The 17,289-nt window shown below is 41.0% G+C and overlaps 1 protein-coding gene across 1 annotated transcript in view; it reads right to left on the bottom strand.

Moving 5' to 3' along the window:
• Nucleotides 1-311: 311 nt before the first annotated feature.
• Nucleotides 312-17,289, bottom strand: part of GPR160 (G protein-coupled receptor 160) — a 43,258-nt gene continuing 26,280 nt past the window's right edge. The window contains exons 3-4 of the mRNA XM_026498863.4: nt 5,727-5,828; nt 312-1,777 (exon numbers count right to left, since the gene is read on the bottom strand). Coding sequence (XP_026354648.1) covers nt 689-1,705 — 1,017 coding nt within the window. The 5' untranslated portion in view covers nt 1,706-1,777; nt 5,727-5,828 and the 3' untranslated portion in view covers nt 312-688. The remainder of the gene's footprint in view (nt 1,778-5,726; nt 5,829-17,289) is intronic.

The raw sequence follows: 17,289 nt of genomic DNA, 5'->3' as shown, positions 1-17,289 counted from the left end.
ACAACCAAGAATTACCCACCCCAGACTGTGAACAGTTACTTTTACAGTGTGATACACTGCCCATGTGATTATGATTTGACATGCAAGTATGTGACCTATAAGTTATAAATGAAAATGAATCTGGTATGTCATGGAAAGAGACCTAGTCACTACTCCCAGTTCTGTAAGGTGAGCAACTAAAACTTTTTTTCCAGGAATATCTGTATTAAAAAGAGAGATATATTTTTGAAAATTACCGACATTTAAATTGAGCTAATCTTCCCTTTATGTTAAAAGAATATTTACACCAAATAATTTTAAGAAAATGATTCTTGATTTTCTTGCTCTGAATTTAATAAAAATGTTTATTTACATTTGTATATTATTGGCAGGAGAATCTCACATTTACATAACAGCTTGCATCCATTAGTTTTTTGGGTAACATGAAATCAGTATGGCCAAATATTAACTGGTTTCACTTTGTGTTAATATTGGTAACACGCAGTGCTCTGAACAGGTGTAAAAAATTGTCTTGGAATTATTTTGTTTTTAATACCATAGCCCCAAAAGACACATTCTGCAAAGGTATGTAAGTTGGGGCCGGGGAAGGGAGCTTCAGTTCAGTTCAATCTTTGTAATTCCTCTCCCGTTTGTAAAATTACGATTCTTACTGTAGTTGTCAGTTTTAATGAGTTTTAACATGGCAACATTAACAAATTATTATTGATATAGGCTTTTCACTTTGCTCAAGATTATGAATTGTAAGTGGAATGAAGCAGCATTTCCAGCTGACGAATGGATCCACAGGTAATGCAATGTCTCCTGAATTAAGCTTGTGACAATTAAACCAATAAACTGTAGCAATGAGAAAGCTATTGACGAAGTACAACCACGGAATGTTCATCTCAATATATGCTGGAATCTGTACTTTAAGTAAAAGGATAATTACTTGAAGTAGTACAAATGGTAACCAGGTACCGAGAAAACAGATAATGAACTTGGGCAAGAGTGTTTTTTTAGAGCTCAAAGTGTAACTACAGTGGGATGAAAAGGGAAAATATAGGATAGTCTCATTCATATAGGAAGTCATCCTAACAGCCTGTACCAAAGCAGTAACTTCTGACCAAGAGGTTAGAAAAGCCATAAATAAAATCCCCACCATGGCAAATGACAGCCAGTAACTCTGAGTGCTACTGTAGAAAGGACACTGGTAAGAATAAATACTGTGTGCCTTCAGGCTGTGGTAGACAGCTGGATCTCCCAAAACGTAAGCAAGGACTGAAATCCAAATTAAAATTACTATAAAGAAATAAAATAATTTTTGACACTTAAATGCAAGCTTTGTGGTTTTAGAGAAATTCAGGTAATAATCTATACAAGCTGTCAGGAAAACTGGATAATGCAGAAAGCCGTAAGTGAAAGAAATAATTTGAGTAAATAGGCAGATGTGGTATTTAGTAAACCTAATGCCTAAAAGCACAAAATCCCTGAAATAGAATATAATGGAAATGTTTACTAAAAGTAAAAGATCAATGAATGCTAGTGAAATGCAAAAATATTCCATAAAATTCTGGTAGATGATTTTTCTTCTCATTCCTAGTGTGAGGATATTCAGTAATATTTTCCCAAGTATAATCAAGAATAGCAGACAGTTACCATCTAGAGGCTGATTTGCTTGATGTAACTGGTACTGAAAAGAGCAGTTCTCTGAAGAAAGAGCAGTCATGGTTTTAGCTGAATTGCAGAAGGTCTGCTGAAGTACGTAGGATAAAACACTGCTTTACTGTAGCTTCCATCCCTGTAAGGAAAGATGAAAAGAAAACCTGATGCTATGTCTGTTTTAAAGCTTTATTCTCGGGGCATCTGGGTGGTTTAGTCAGTTAAGTGTCTGCCTTCGGCTCAGGTCATGGTCCCAGGGTCCTGGGATCGAGTCCCGCATCGGGCCCCCTGCTCAGTGGGAAGCCTGCTTCTCCCTCTGCCACTCTCCTTGCTTGTGCCCACCCCGCATGTCAAATAAATAAATAAAAATCTTTAAAACAAACTTTATTTTCAAAGAACTAATTTAATTCAGTCACTTCCCAGATAATTACAGTTGATCCTTGAACAAGGAAGGAGTCAGGGGTGCTGACCCCTGTACAGTCAAAAATCTGTTATATAACTTTGACTCCCCCAGAACTTCACTACTAATATAGCCTACTGTTGACCGGAAGCCTTACTGGTAAGTCAGTTAACACGTATTTTGTATATGTGTTATATATTGTATTCTTACAGTAAAGTAAGCTAGAGAAAAGAAAATATTAGGAAACCATAAGGCAAATTCGTATATAGCACTGTACCATATTTATTGGACAAATCTGCATATAAGTGGGCCTTTGCACTTCAAACCTGTGTTGTTCAGGGGCCCACTATATATAAATAGGAATTTATATTTCTCATAATACAGAATATGATCAGAAAGAATTAATGTGTACACTTTGGTCATTTTCTGAGACCCAGATGGTCCAGAACTCTCAGATCTATAAGCAAAATGTTACATATATTACTACAACTTCTGTCAAAGTACAGGTTTTAATAACTTGTAGAGATAGAAAAGTACTTTTAGCTACCAGAACCAAAACACAAAAATAGCAGCCTGACAAATACTCCTTAACGATCACTGATGGCTGTTAACCCAGTTTCACCCTGACTCCAGACAATGAGCATTATTACCGACCAGCTTTCTTTTTGTCAGTGAAGTTTATGATAGCATTTTGCTGCAGGATCATCATTCTGAAACTTGAAGATATAAATAGCAGACGGTAAAGCTGAAAATACCGGGGACATAGCCAAAGGAAAGAACAAGATTTCGCTTTGGGACCTGATCTTTCAGATATGGCACCCGGACAGATGAGGGAGTCCAGGGAAGGAACAGTGGTTGAGTATGGATATCAGAGAACATTAAGAACTGCTAGGTAAAAGCAAAGGGATAAGAGTTAAGGCTTGAGGGACTAAGGCATTTGGAGGGAGTAGTAGATGATGATGAAAAAGGTCAAAGGGGAAGAAATCAGAAAAAGGACGATGGAAGGAGAGGCACCTGGCTGGCTCAGTTGGTAGAGCCTGCGACTCTTGATTTCAGGGTAGTGAGTTTGGGCCCCACACTGGAGGTAGAAATTACTTTAAAAAAAAAAAAAAAGGATGGAAGGAAGTTCAAGAAATTTATCATTAAAAAAAACACACGGTTGACCAAAAGTTGTTTCTGTAGGACTGTTCCACCACAGTGTTTATAAATAATGAAATACACAAATGTCAACAACTGGGAGATGGGTTAAAAATAATACAGGGTACATCCTTATGATACACTGTTAAGGCAACTACTAAAAATGCTTCTCCAGATAGGAGGAAGACTGTTTTCACTCTTCCTCTTCTGTACTCATTAAATGTTAAGCCTAATGAATTTGTTACATGTTCAAAAATACAAATTTCTACAGTATGTTAAGTGAATTGCAGGTTACAGAATTCTGCCGCAACATCTAATTATTAAGACATTATACACACACAGAAAAAGACTAAAAGGGTACACATCGAGTTATGAATATAGTGTTACAGCGTTCTCTGAATTTCTCAAACTTCAAGGAAAAAAGTAAGGGAATATCAAGTCTGAAAAGTAAAAAAACTGAATTTGCCTGAAACCAGATAAATGAGGATTAAATAATTTCAAGGGAGTCGTTGACGACATTGTCTGACGGTAAAGAAAAAAGATCAGGGTGAGGGAAGGCTATCCGTTCTCTCGACAGACTGAACCTAACTTGAGTCTTTCCATGTTGAGAAGAAAGTTGAGCTTCCTTGTTCATCTTTCCATTGTCCAACTTTAGCAAGACTCCTGCTAAGTGAGGTTAGCTAGACTCTGTCATCCTCGGGATCTGACCTCCTTCAATATCGGATTGGGTTCCTTATCTAACCACACCATCTTCCACTGATGACCTATCACCCTCTCCTGCCTTTAGCAAGAATCCCTTATTATCCCTGATGTTTCCTCAATAATATTCTACCCGCTAACCTCCACCTTGCTCCTTGGCTATAAATTCCCACTATTCTTTGTTGTATTCAGAGTTGAGCCCAATCTTTCTACCCAACTGCAGAATCTCACTGTGGTGGTCCCTACAGCTGGTGCAAGGGGCCTGGGTAAGTCTGCCTTACTGTTCTTGAGCAAGGGGCATGAATAATTTTTTCTTTAACATACTGTCGTGGCTATAAATCTACCATGTCATAAGCTGACTTACTAAGGTACACAAATTATGTATTTACACATACACACAGACACACGTGTATATATGTAAAGACAGTTACCAAAAAATCAGTTAATACCTACTTTCATAACTATAAAAGAACCAATGAAACAAGTTCTTTTGTATGCTCAATTTTCCCCCCAAATTATATATAGTTTAAATTACATAGTTTAACTTGACCCTTTCCCAAAAAGTTCCATTCAGATTTGATGTACAAAGGATTGACTCATGGCTACCACCTCGACAGATGCCACTGGCTTTATAAGTGGCGGTGTTTGGATAAGGAAGCCCAGATAGAATGATAATATATGAAGTCTTCCTTGTGCCAAGAAAAAACCCAGGCTGTTTTAAATAGCCGATGTTGGTTTGGAAGGGCTGTGAAGAGGGTAAATAGAGTAGGTTCATATTTATAAAGACCCCCATTCTAAGAAATGTATCTTTAGGATACAAGAAACAGAATTATCTGCATCCTTTATAACTCCTCCGAAACTAAATAAAGCTAAGGAACCCATTTTACGTGGTAAGCATCCAAGGGATCTTTCCCGAGTTCCCACTACCTCACTGGCTCTCAGAGAGGGGCCGACTGGAAGGACAGAAGAAAGTCGCGAGAAGGACGATCAGCCATGGCCACCAAGGCACCAGCCAGGAACCTCTTTAGAAGAGGAGTAGAAGAATGAAGACAAGTTTGAAATGGAACACGTCAGAGAATCAGAAAGCTGTAAGAAACTAGAGATGAGGGGGAAAAGGCCCTGGGAAGATACGCAACTCGAGGCAATTTAAGCAACCAAAACGAAGTATATCGGAACAAGAGGTTCTAGTCGTTTTACACCAGTTCCTGAATATCGTGATCCTGGAAACCATTCAGAACTTTCTCGTGATACCAATTTTACACCACGCTTCCCCCATAAACCACTGAAAGTACTCAAAACTCCAGTATTTTGTTCTTTAAACAACCTCCCAAGACAAGAAATCCGTTGACAGGCTACCTGTCCTGAATTTTCCTTTGAAAAACGTTCACAATAACTGCAGGGGTCCAGAGATTTATAAGATAATGGCTCTTTTCCTGAATGATTTTTTAAAACTATGTATGAATCGATTCATATGTTTCATATACAAAGTGAGTAGTTAATGTGGAAGTCCTTTTAAGGCATCTTTGGGCTTTTTGATCTGGCCAGTTTAGAAGAATTAGCAGGAAACAAACCATGATTTCTTTTCACTGATCCAGTCTCTGGGTTCCTGTTTAAAGCAGGGGCACCTGGGTGGCTAAGCTGGTTAAGCATCTGACTCTTGATTTCAGCTCAGGTCATGATCTCAGGTTCCTGGATTGAGTGAGAGCCCTGTGGCCCTGTGTCAGGCTCTGAGCTCAGCAGGGACTCTGCTTGTCCCTCTCCCTCTGCCCTCCCCCTGCCTCGAGTTCTCTCTCAAATAAACAACAACAAACCCAATTAATTCTTAGCAACACATGACACTTAACATACTTACTCCGCTTTCTGCAGGTCTGTCTTGACTGATCATCTCAGTCGTACTGCCTTCAGTGATCTTACTTTTGGTACCTGGCATTCCAGAATGCCATGTGACTAAGCTCTGTGGGAGACAGAAAACATAAATAACCACCATTAACAGCAGTCATAGTGGGAGTTCACGGTAACTAACTGGCTCCAACTCTGCTTAGAAAAACTGTAACTTTCTGGGGGATTAGAGCCACTAATTAACTGCCTATGTTCTTTTCTTCCAGGGAAGGGAAGACAGAGGATACATTTAGGTTGAAGCCCCCGAAGACCCTAAGATACGTGTACATATCACACGGCATCTATTTAAAGAAGTCCTGCTTGCATTGCAGTTTTTGCCCTGGGGCTTCAGAGTCTAAACCAGTAGTTCCCAAACTATTTGGTTTCAGGACCTTTTGACACGTGCTGCATGTAACATAAGTAACATTTTTTTTAATGGAAAATTACTGTATTTTCCCAAAAAGAAACATTTAGCGAGCAGAGTGGCATTTTTTCACATCTCACGAACCGCTCTGGTGCTCAGCTTGACGGCAGGCAGTGAGCTTCTCCTCTGCGGTCAGTTGTGCCATCGCCCATAAGGTAGCTTTTGCAAAGTCCTGTGTTCCATGATGAGAGTTCGAGAATACAAATACATAATACTGTACTCGGAGCTGTGTTATGCCATCTCAGGTTTTCCAGAACCAAGTGCATTCAGCAGCAGTATGTCAGGAGCGGGGTAACATCCCGGTCTCCTCTCGTACGGAAAACGGAACGAGCACTGTAGCTAGACTCGCTGATCCCAGTGAATGGAGAAAACCTATCGTAGAAATAACGGACTGAGCCTTGTTCGTCAGGGGTTTGCATACCTTTTACCTAGTAACCCTTACACCAATCCCAAAAGGTAGCGATTTCTCCGCACGCGGAAACAGGAGCGGGGTAAAGAAGCGCATCTCCCAAGGGTGGATGACTGATAACGCTGGAGCCGAAGTTCAAGCTCAGGTCTGAGTTCAAAGCCCATATTCTTCACTAAGTTACATTATGGCTCAACTCACAACTGGAGATGTAGAAAGGGACCCAAATTATGTACGTGAAAAAGTTCTGAAAAGGTAACATCCAATAAAAGTGACTAGGTTGATTACTGATACCCAAAGGACTGGAACTAATCTACGTGGATAATGTAATTTTATTCCTTTAAAAGGTAACTGTAAATAAACTTTTCAAAATATGGTCCTTGCTTGATGATATGTCAAAGTTCAGTTAAAAAAAGCAAAAAGTCATTCAACTGACAACTTTTAAAGAAACATGTTCTCATTCATTTACATAGTATAATTAAATCCAATATAGAAAGTTAAAATATAGGAAACAGGTTTTTATTTAACTTGTTTTTAAAAATAGGTAACATAATTTACATGGTAAAGAAGTCAAGTTATAGAAGTGTATGCTGTGAAAATTATTCATCCTGCCCACTCTCTCAACACTCCTTACCCCCAACTCCTCGCTATCCAGTCCAGTTCCCTCCCTAGATAAAACCATGATTACCAGTTACTTGTCTATCTTTCAGAGATACTCTAAAGCAAGGTTTAAAAAACAAACTTGAAATTTCCATGTTGTTAAGGCAGTTAGCAAAGGATTCTTGATCTGCCCTTTCCCAAGTCTCATTCGTGTACTGATAAAATCACATAAGAGCTGCAAAAGTAGAGCACCCCAAAATAGGAGTCAATGATCAGTCAGATCAGGAGTAATTCCCACCAACCCCAAACATGAGGCTGGCCATGAGGAAGGTCAGCGAGGCCAGGCAGGAAGACAGGAAGTAAGGATGATCCTGGAGTAGGGGGAGAGGTGAACTCTTTTTCCTGGAGTGTAGAATTACAGTGCTCACTCCTACCTACTTCTCTGCTTCTAGGCCCATGTGGACATTTCAGTTCCTTGACCCTTAAAATTAGGTGGGCCCGTGATGTGGCTATTTCTAGCCAAAAGGTTATGAGGCCAAAGCATTTAATTGCAGAGGAGAGCCCCTTCAGTGTTCTCTTCTCCTGCCACAGGAAATAAAGAGGCCATGTGTTCCCGATGGTACAGCTCAAGATGGTGGAGCCTCTGTCAGCCTGGGTCCTTGAGTGACTGTAGGACAAGGCCCCTGATGACTCACAGTGGATGTATGGTGTAAGCAAGAAATAAAAGTCTGTCGTATTACGCTGTAAGGATTTGTGATTATTTCTTATGGCCTATCCTAACTAACACATTTCCATAGAATTTGAAAATTTTCAACAGCATGTATTATTTATATTATCAGAATTTTAAAAAGCTATAGTAGAAAACAACTTTGAAAAGCAACAGTGCAAATGTCAGAAAATGGGTAAAATAAAAGCCCACTTTTAATTCCCAATACATTAACTGCTTTTGCATTGTTTTGTTCTGGTTTTCTTTACATTTGTCTGTTTTGGAAAAGAAGGTCTCAATTCAATGACCTAAGTTTCCACCTTAAAAAAGGGTGAATTAAACCCAAAGTAAGCTAAAGGAAGGCTCTAAGAGCAGAAAACAATGAAGTTTATAAAAGAAACAGAACAGCCAGTGAACCAAAAGCTGGTTCTTTGGAAAAACAACAACAACAATAACAACAACGAATTGATAAAACTTCAGCCAAACTAAGCAAGAACCTACCAAAATTAGGAAAGAGAGGACCTCACTACAGATCCTACAAACATTAAAAGGATGATAAGGGACAGTTATGAATAATTTTAATAAATGAGACAACTGTCACGGAACATAAATTTCTGGAGGGACACCACCAAATCTCAGTCAAAAAGATCCCGAACAATGTCTGTGAAACTCCTTTTGCACTTAAACACCTTCCCACAAAGAAAACCTCGGCTCAATGTAGATGAATTCCACTAAACATTTAAGGAGGAAACACCAACCCTGAAAGAAAACAGAAGACAGAAACACCTCCTAACTTCTTTTACAAGACCAGAATCACCCTGATACCAAAAGCAAAAGCATTTCCAGAAAACTAAAGGAGAAAAACCGTATGATCATCTGAAAGCATTTAACAAAATCCAACATGATTAAAGCTTCCACAAACAACGAGAGGGAACCTGCCAACCAGATAAAAAGTGGCTACGAAAAACCTAAAACCTACATCTAACCTCATGCTTAGTGGTGAAAGAGTGGCCATTCCCCCCCTAAGATCCACCTTCACTCCTCAACATAGTTTGGACACCCTATCCAGTGCAACAGGCCTTAAGGGGAAATAAAAGGCATGAAGACTAGAAAGAAAGAAGTAAAACCGTAGTCATGGGTCATGTACTTAGAAAATCTAAAGAATCTATAATAAATCTAAAAGTAACAATTTAGCAAGATTGCAGGTTTTTAAAAAATCATATTTCTAGACAGTAGTGATAAACAATTGAAAAATGAAATAACATTTTATTAGCATTAAAAATATGAAACATTTAGGGATAAATTTGACAAAAGCACAGGCAAGCACAGTGTTCTGAAAATTTTAAACAATATGGGAAAAAATTAAAGACCTAAATCAATGAAGATATATATCATGGGTTGGAAGACTCAGTATATTTTTTTGTTGTTGAAACTGGCAAGCTGATTCTACAATTTTTATGGAAATGTAAAGGACTGAGCAGAGCCAAAATAATTTTTTTTTTAAAGATTTCATTTATTTATGTGACAGAGAGACAGCCAGCGAGAGAGGGAACACAAGCAGGGGGAGTGGGAGAGGAAGCAGCAGGCTCCTAGCGGAGGAGCCTGATGTGGGGCTCGATCCCGGAACGCCGGGATCACGCCCTGAGCCGAAGGCAGACGCTTAACGACTGCGCTACCCAGGCGCCCCCAAAATAATTTTTAAGAACAACAAAGTTGGAGGACTTATACTACCTGATTTTAAGACTTGTTATAAAGGTACAGAAAGAGGGAAGAGGGGTGGTATCAGCATAAGCATAGTCTATAAATCAGTGAAACAGACGAGGATCCAGAAATAGACCCATATATTTATGGTCACTTGATTTTCAAAAGCAAGGTAAGTCAATGGGGGAAAAGGACAGTCTCTTCTAAAAATGATGCTGGAAAGTGGATATCCATCTGGGAAAAATTACAGCACATCATACACAAAAATAAACTCAAAATGTGTAAGATTAAATGTTTGTGTGTATGTGTGTGTATGTGGAAATGGGTGAAATATGTGGTGGGGATTAAGGAGTGCACTTGTGATGAGCAGTGGCTGTTGTATGGAAGTGCTGAAATCACTATATTATATACCTGAAACTATTACTATACCGTATGTTAACTAGCTGGAATTTAAATAAAAACTTAAGACTTAAACATTTAAAAAACTTAAAAATGTAGACATGAAACTGAAATTTCTGGAAGAAAGAAGAAAATCTTTGTGATCCGAGGCAGGTGTATTTGATTCCTCGGCCTGCCGTAACAAACTAACCACCGGGGGGCTCAAAACAACAGTTTATTCTCACGGTTCTAGAACCCAGAAGACCAAAGTGTCAGCCAAGACACACTCCACCGAAGGCCCTGGAGGAGAACCCTTCCTCATTTCTCCCAGCTTCTGATGGCCGCTGGCAGTCCGTGGCTTGTGGCAGCACACCACCGATCTCTGCCTCTGTCTTTATGTGGCCTTCTCCTCTTTTGTAAGAGCACTATTGGATTTAGGGTCCCCCTCAATCCTATATGACCTCACCTTAATTACATCTGCAAAAACCCATTTCCAAATAAGGCTGCATTCCAGGTGGACAGGAATTTTGGGGGGATCCTAGTCAATCCACTAGAGTAAGCACAGCTTTTCTTAGGCCATCCAGGTACATATACACAAACTGAAAAATTGGGCTTGTTAAAAAAGAAATACTTCTCTTTAAAAGCATAGTTAAGAAAAAGAAAGGGAAAGTTACAGATTGGGAGAAAATATGATAACTGTGTGACCAATGACTTGAATCCAGAATGTAAAAGGACTCTTACAACTCAGTGAGGCAATTAGCCTGTTAGAAAAATGGGCACGAGATTTGAACAGACACACTGAACAGACACAAATGCAAATGAAAACCACAAGGAGACGCTGTTGTGCGCGCGCGAACAGTAAAGTTCGGAAGACTGACCGCGCACGTGCTGGCAGGGAGTAGGGCGAGAGCTCTCGGCACCGCGCGGGCACGTCGGAGCTTTCTGACGGTGCCCAACGTCCAATTACCATTCCATCCAGTAACCCCACTCCTACCATTTACCCAAGAGAGGTGAAAACAGATGTCCCCGAACTGGTACACAACTGTGTAGCAGCTTTATTCACCACGGGTCCACACTGGAAATGTCTCACAGGTCCACCAACAGGACGAGGAATAGCCACATTGTGTTGCACCCGCAGAATGTACTTCCCGGCAATACAAAGGAATGAATAAAAAGGATATGTGCTACACTGGGGTAAACCTCCGAAATGTGCTGAATGAAAAGAACCGGACACAAAAGAGTACAGACGGCAAGATTCCACGGAATTCCAGAACAGCAAAACAAACCCACAAGCCAGGCGGACTGTCAGTGGACATCTGGGGCCAGGTTGGGGCAAAGGCACACCAGGGAACTTCCGGTAGAGAGGCAGATGTTCTGTATTTGGATTGAGGTGGTGGTTCAACGAGGGAGTAGCTCTCACAACTCAAGCTGTGCCCTGCAAGTGAGGGTATTTATTTTTAAGGATGTTCATCTCACAGTACTGGACATACAAGTGACAGCCCAGAATTAATTTAGATATCCAACAATAAGAAATTGGCTGTATAAATTATGATACAGCTTCCAGTGAAAGATGGCATTTTGAATAAATGCAATTACCTCTACTCGCTCTCATAATGCCACGAAACTACTAGTAAATTGAATTTGTACCTGATTCGAAAATGAACAAGCAAACCTAATTTGTCCCATGTGAGGACACTAGGGAACCAAGTCACTATGTTTTTAAACCGGTAAAAATAGGAAACAATCAAGCATTTTTTTCTGCCTTTTCTTTTTTTTCCTTTTTTTTTTTTTTTTTTTTTTAACTGTGCCACTAGGTGACAGAATAGTAAGTGAGGGGATGTTTACTTTTAGAGAAGCACTCTGATAAGTGAATAAGGAATAATAAAATCTGAAAAATCACCATCCGGTAACTCCTGACGTGTTAAGGGAAGCAGCCAGTGATGATCCGTAGCTACAAACATCCGAAGGGACAGAAGGAAGGCTGCACCACCATCTGTGAAGCCGACTTGCCCAAAACAGAGCCTGACCAAGCCTGGAGACTCACCTACTTACTTACAAAAGAACACGTCGCACTGCCCCCGGAGACGCAGTAAGCAAAATCCAGGTGGAGGCCACCTCTCCAGGACAAACAGCTCATATGTTCAATAAACTGCATCGATAACAAAAAACCAAGCAAGACTTCAGATACATCAGCTAAGTGCACTGTGTAGAACTCATCTGAATTCAGCGAAACAATTCCACTTATGGGGCACCTGGGGGGCTTGGTTGAGCGTCTGCCTTCAGCTCAAGTCATGATCCCAGGGTTGGGGGATCGAGCCCCACGTCCAGCTCTCTGCTCAGTGGGGAGTCTGCTGCTCCGTCTCCCTCTGCCTGCTGCTGCCCCTGCTTGTGTGCTAATAAATAAATAAAATCTTTAAAGAGAATTACACTTATAAGACAACTGGAAATTGGAACACTGCCTAGAAATTTGATGATATTAATGAGTTATTAATTTTTGGCATTATAATGGTATTTTGTGATGGCTGAACTGCGGTCCCCAAAATTCATATGTTGAAGCCCTAATCTCCAGTACCTCAGAATGTGACTGTATTCGAATATGAGGCCTTTAAAGAGACAATTGAAATGAGGCCACCTGGGACCTAATCCAATCTGACTGGTATCCTTCTAGGAAGGAGAGATTTGGACACACACAAGAGACCCCTGGGCTGGGTGCACACAGAGGAAAGGCCACGCAAGGACATGCCAAGCAGGCAGCTACTGCAAGCCAAGGCGTGCAGCCCTAAACAACTTCTTCGGTAATTCAAAAAATGTAAAAATACGTACTGAGATATTTACAGATGAGATACATGCTCTGGAATTTGCTTCAAAATAACACAGTGTATGTGTCTGGCTGGGGTGGGTGTTGATGGGAGTATAGATGGGGCAGGATCGACCACAGGTTAATGGTTATTCTATTTATTTGCATGCATGTCTGAAATTTTTAATAAAATTTTTAAAGGGAAGAACTTCCAATGACAAAAGAATTTAGAGCAGACACCAGGAAAAAAAAAAAAGTCCAGAGGCTGGAGAACGAATGGATGAATGGCCAGTGACTTAGCATCTTGCTACGTAAAGTGCGGTCTGAGGAGCGGAGACATAAGCATCACCTAGGAGCTGCTCATAAATCCAAAATCTCAGGCTCCGACTTGGACCTACTGAATCACTCTGCATTTTATTTATTTATTTTTAAAAAGATTTTATATATTCATTTGAGAGAGAGAGCACAAGCAGGGGGAGAGGTGGAGGCAGAGGGAGAAGCAGACTCCCTGGTGAGCGGGGAGCCTGATGTGGGGCTCGATCCCAGGACCCTGGGATCATGACCTAAGCCGAAGGCAGACGCTTTGCCATCTGAGCCACCCGGGCGCTTCTCAATGTGCAAATTTTTAATAAAATGCTCCAATGAACCACATACACTGATAATAGCCTGAAGAAAGCTAGCAGGCAAGCAGGCACAGTCGCAGCCTAATTTCTACCTCCGGGCCCCCAAAAGGCTCAGGAATTGCTGGCTCAGGTAACTCTGGAAAGGGATGCAAAGGTGGGGCTAAAACCAGGACTGTGGCAAATGAAAAACAATTCGATCCCTGATCCCCTGACTTGGTGCAACAGATGGCTGCCTCTCCATGGAATAAGAAGGGAGGTTTTCTCCTCTGGCAAGAGTAAAACGGATGGTCTCTGGACTCTAGAAAGAGTTGAGAATACAGGGATACCATGCCGAAAAAGAGGGAGACCAAGGCAAAATACACATGGTAAAAGCGGAGACCTCTCCAGCCTTCTTTTCCTCACTTGGATTTTAGAGATTCCATCATCACAAAAATACCTAATGATACTGACCTTGAGTTTTCCCTAAGGAAACAACCTAGATAATGCCCTGTTGGCCAATGTGACCACACATCCAAAGATCATCAGACATTCAAGTAAAATCTCTACTATGAAAAGTCAAAACCACAAGGAGAAAAAGACAACTTGGAGGAAAGAGATGCAATCAATGTTAGAAGAAAACTGTATTCAGAAACGTTGTTTTCAAGGAGGAAAATACTACCTCCGTGAAACAAGGAGAGAGGCTATTTACAATGACAACAACAGAAAACAAGAAAGCACTCTTGGAAAATAAAAGTATGATCATGGCAGAAATGATAAGCTGAACATAAGAGTTAGAGAATTCAGGAAATACCCCCTCCCCCCGCCCCCGGCAAAACAGAAAAAAATGAAGGACAAAATTAGAGAACCAAACCCGCAGGTGCAAAATTTCAATAATGGGTGTCACAGAAAGAGAATGAACTAGAGGAGAAGAAATCAAAGAAAAGGCTCTAACATTTTCTAGAACTGGTTTTTCAAAAGTAAAAGAGTCCATCAGTGCCCACCTTGATGGAAGAAAACAGAGATACATCACTGGAAATTTCAAAACAGTGGTAACAAAGAGATTACCAGTTTTTCCAACAGAAAAACAAAACCAAAAACAACAGGTTTCATTCGAAGAAATGAGAGCTGGGGTGGATGTCTTGAAAACAGGTAAATTAAGGGAAAGAATAAAGCATTTACCCCACTCCATATGAGATGTACCACTGGACAACCAAGCAGCAGATGGGGGGGAGTAGCTCTTTAAAGAGTGTTCTGACTTGCAAAATAAAAAATAAGCTGTAGACTTAGAATTCCATCATTTTGCAACCAGCTCTTCTTCCCCAACCTCCCACCCATGAATTAACGGTGTACGCCTGAAGCAACTATTACCACCATCATCACAACGGGAGAGAAACCAGACATTCTGTGTCTCCTACAGACTGACCCTGAGTCTGATAAAAATCTCCGGAAAGAAATACAGAGGACACAGACTGGAAGCAACCCAAATGTCTCTCCACAACTGACTGGACGAACAGTGGTGTAGCCACACGATGGAATATTACCCAGCAATAAAAAAGGAAGAAAATATCAAAACTTGCAACAACGGGGATGAATCTCAAAATAATTATGCTGAATGAAAGAGGCCAGGACAAAAGAAAAAAAAAGAATGCACAATTCCATTTATGATTCCATTTATATAAAATCTTAGAAAATACAAACTTGCCTCTCATAAGGAAAGCAGACCCTCAGTTGCAAAGGAGATAGGGCGAGGCAACAGGGAGAAATTACAAAGGGGCACAAGGAACTTTTGGGGGCTGACAGTTGTATTTAATATCCTGATGCTGGTGATCTTTTCAGGGGTGCAGATATATGGCAGAAGATATCACGCTGTGCAGAGTAAGTATGTGCCATTTATTGTATGTTAGCTATACTTCAGTAAAGCTGGTGCTACCATGAGCGTGTAATCAGCAAAAGTCACACTGTGGAAAATTCTGAAGGTCAAATGGTTCAGTTCTTCAATAGAATAGTGGAAAGGGGAATGGACAAGTAATCTACAGGGCAAAAAAGAGACACAGACATCTCAGGGGCACCTCGGGTGGCTCAGTCGGTTGAGTGTCTGAATCTTGATCTCATTTCAGGTCTTGATCTCAGGACTGTGAGTTCACCCCATACTGGGCTCCACACTGGGTGTGGAGCCTATTAAAAAAAAAAAAAAAGACATCTCAAATATTTTTTTTTAAAGAGTAAGACTAAAGTCTCCAGGGATACACATTCGGGTGATAAAACGATCTTTCAGAAATACAAGAGCATGACTGCTCTAAGAGCTGTGTTACTTTGGGGGGAAGGGGCTGGGAACGGGAGAGGCCACGCGGAAGGGCTGTATGGGCAGAGGCCTAGCTCTTTATCTGAGCGGCAGTTACAAGGGTGTCCACCTTATAATCCATTAAGCTAAACATCTTTGTGCACAGCACCCCATGTAAATTAGAGCAGGGCATATGGCTAGGGGAGAAATTTCTAGGAGAAGATGGACATTCCAAACACCTTTGAGTGTACTTGATGAGACGGACAGAATAAGGAAGAGCTTACAGTTGAATTAGTGATAAATGTAAAGAAAGAAAGAAGAAAAAAGACAAAAGGGAAACAAACATGTCGCTGGGGAAAGGAAATGCAAGTGTAATAGACACACAACACTGGCTGGCTGTGGATGGTTTTTGCAGAGTCCTACTGATGGTAACACTGGACAGCGCTCCAAACGTGATTAGACCAGAGTGACGGTGGTAGCACGGGGCCTGGGAAGGGTGCACTGGTACAGAATGGCGGTAGTGGGGCTTCCCAGCAAGACACAAGAGGCCTGGATAAGCACCTTCCCTTCAGGAAGTGAACAGCTAATGCTCCGAGTGAGAAGTGCAGAAGGTGTAACCAGCGTGGTACCAGGTATGAGGGTGAATACCGTCAGCGAAAGGACCGAAGTTGCCTGTGAGGAGCAGGCAGAGAAGGGACTCCTTTTTTTTTTTCTTTAAGTCCTGGAATAAGCCTGTGACCCCCAATGAGGTAGTCCTTTGAACAATGTACCTTTGTTACTTGGGTGAAAATTAAAGTTATATTTGAAAATGACAATAAGGAAATTTTACTTTACAACAAAATTCTGTATTTCACCGATTTTTTAGGGCACACTGCTCCCCAACATTTTTTATCTCTTGAGTCAGGATGCTGATGGCCTCTTACAGTCAGTCTTCAGCATTAAACATTTTTCACAAAAACACTACCTAGCTTACGCGTCCCCTTATGTCCGTTCGTCTTGTTACCGCTCCCGTGGAGCTGGGTCATTTGAGGGAGGTGTGTGCCATACTTCTCCACCTTAGGGGTACCGTCCTCCTTTTGTAATCGCTAAGGAATCTCCAGGCTAAGACCTCCAGACAGCTACACTGTTGGGCAACAAAGTTTCACCTCAGAGCTTATCATCCATTTATCATCCTTGCCTGAATCAATTACCAGATTGGGAAAACTGATTTTCTAATTCTAGGAGTCATTCTGCTTTCATGAACTGGCAGGTTTTCCCCCTGGAAACATATTTTGGGTTTGTTTTTATTCAATGTGTTATAATCCAGCACCATCATTATTCTTCTGAATGCCTGAGTTTCCCCAAATTCCTCCTGTCAGAGTCCCTTCAAGCCAGCTCCTGTGTCCTCCTGATGGGTCTCAGTCTCTAAGCGCTTGGTTGCTTTCTGGCATCTTGAACTTCTGCCACCCCAGGCATGGTTTTCAAGGAACCCTAGTTCCTTTAATTGAAAAAAATGGTATTTAGAAAGCAACATCTGAGCTCCAGGTATGCACATTACACTGGGGTGTCACTGCGTCTAGGCCCTTTCAGTAGGTGGGGCTAGAAATTAATTTTTTTAAATCAAGAGTTCATAATGATAACCTCCGATTCAAAGCCAACATCA

This window comes from Ursus arctos, unplaced genomic scaffold (assembly GCF_023065955.2).
Source record: "Ursus arctos isolate Adak ecotype North America unplaced genomic scaffold, UrsArc2.0 scaffold_4, whole genome shotgun sequence".
NCBI classification, from domain to species: Eukaryota; Metazoa; Chordata; class Mammalia; order Carnivora; family Ursidae; genus Ursus; species Ursus arctos.
This window is presented reverse-complemented; position numbering and strand designations above follow the sequence as displayed.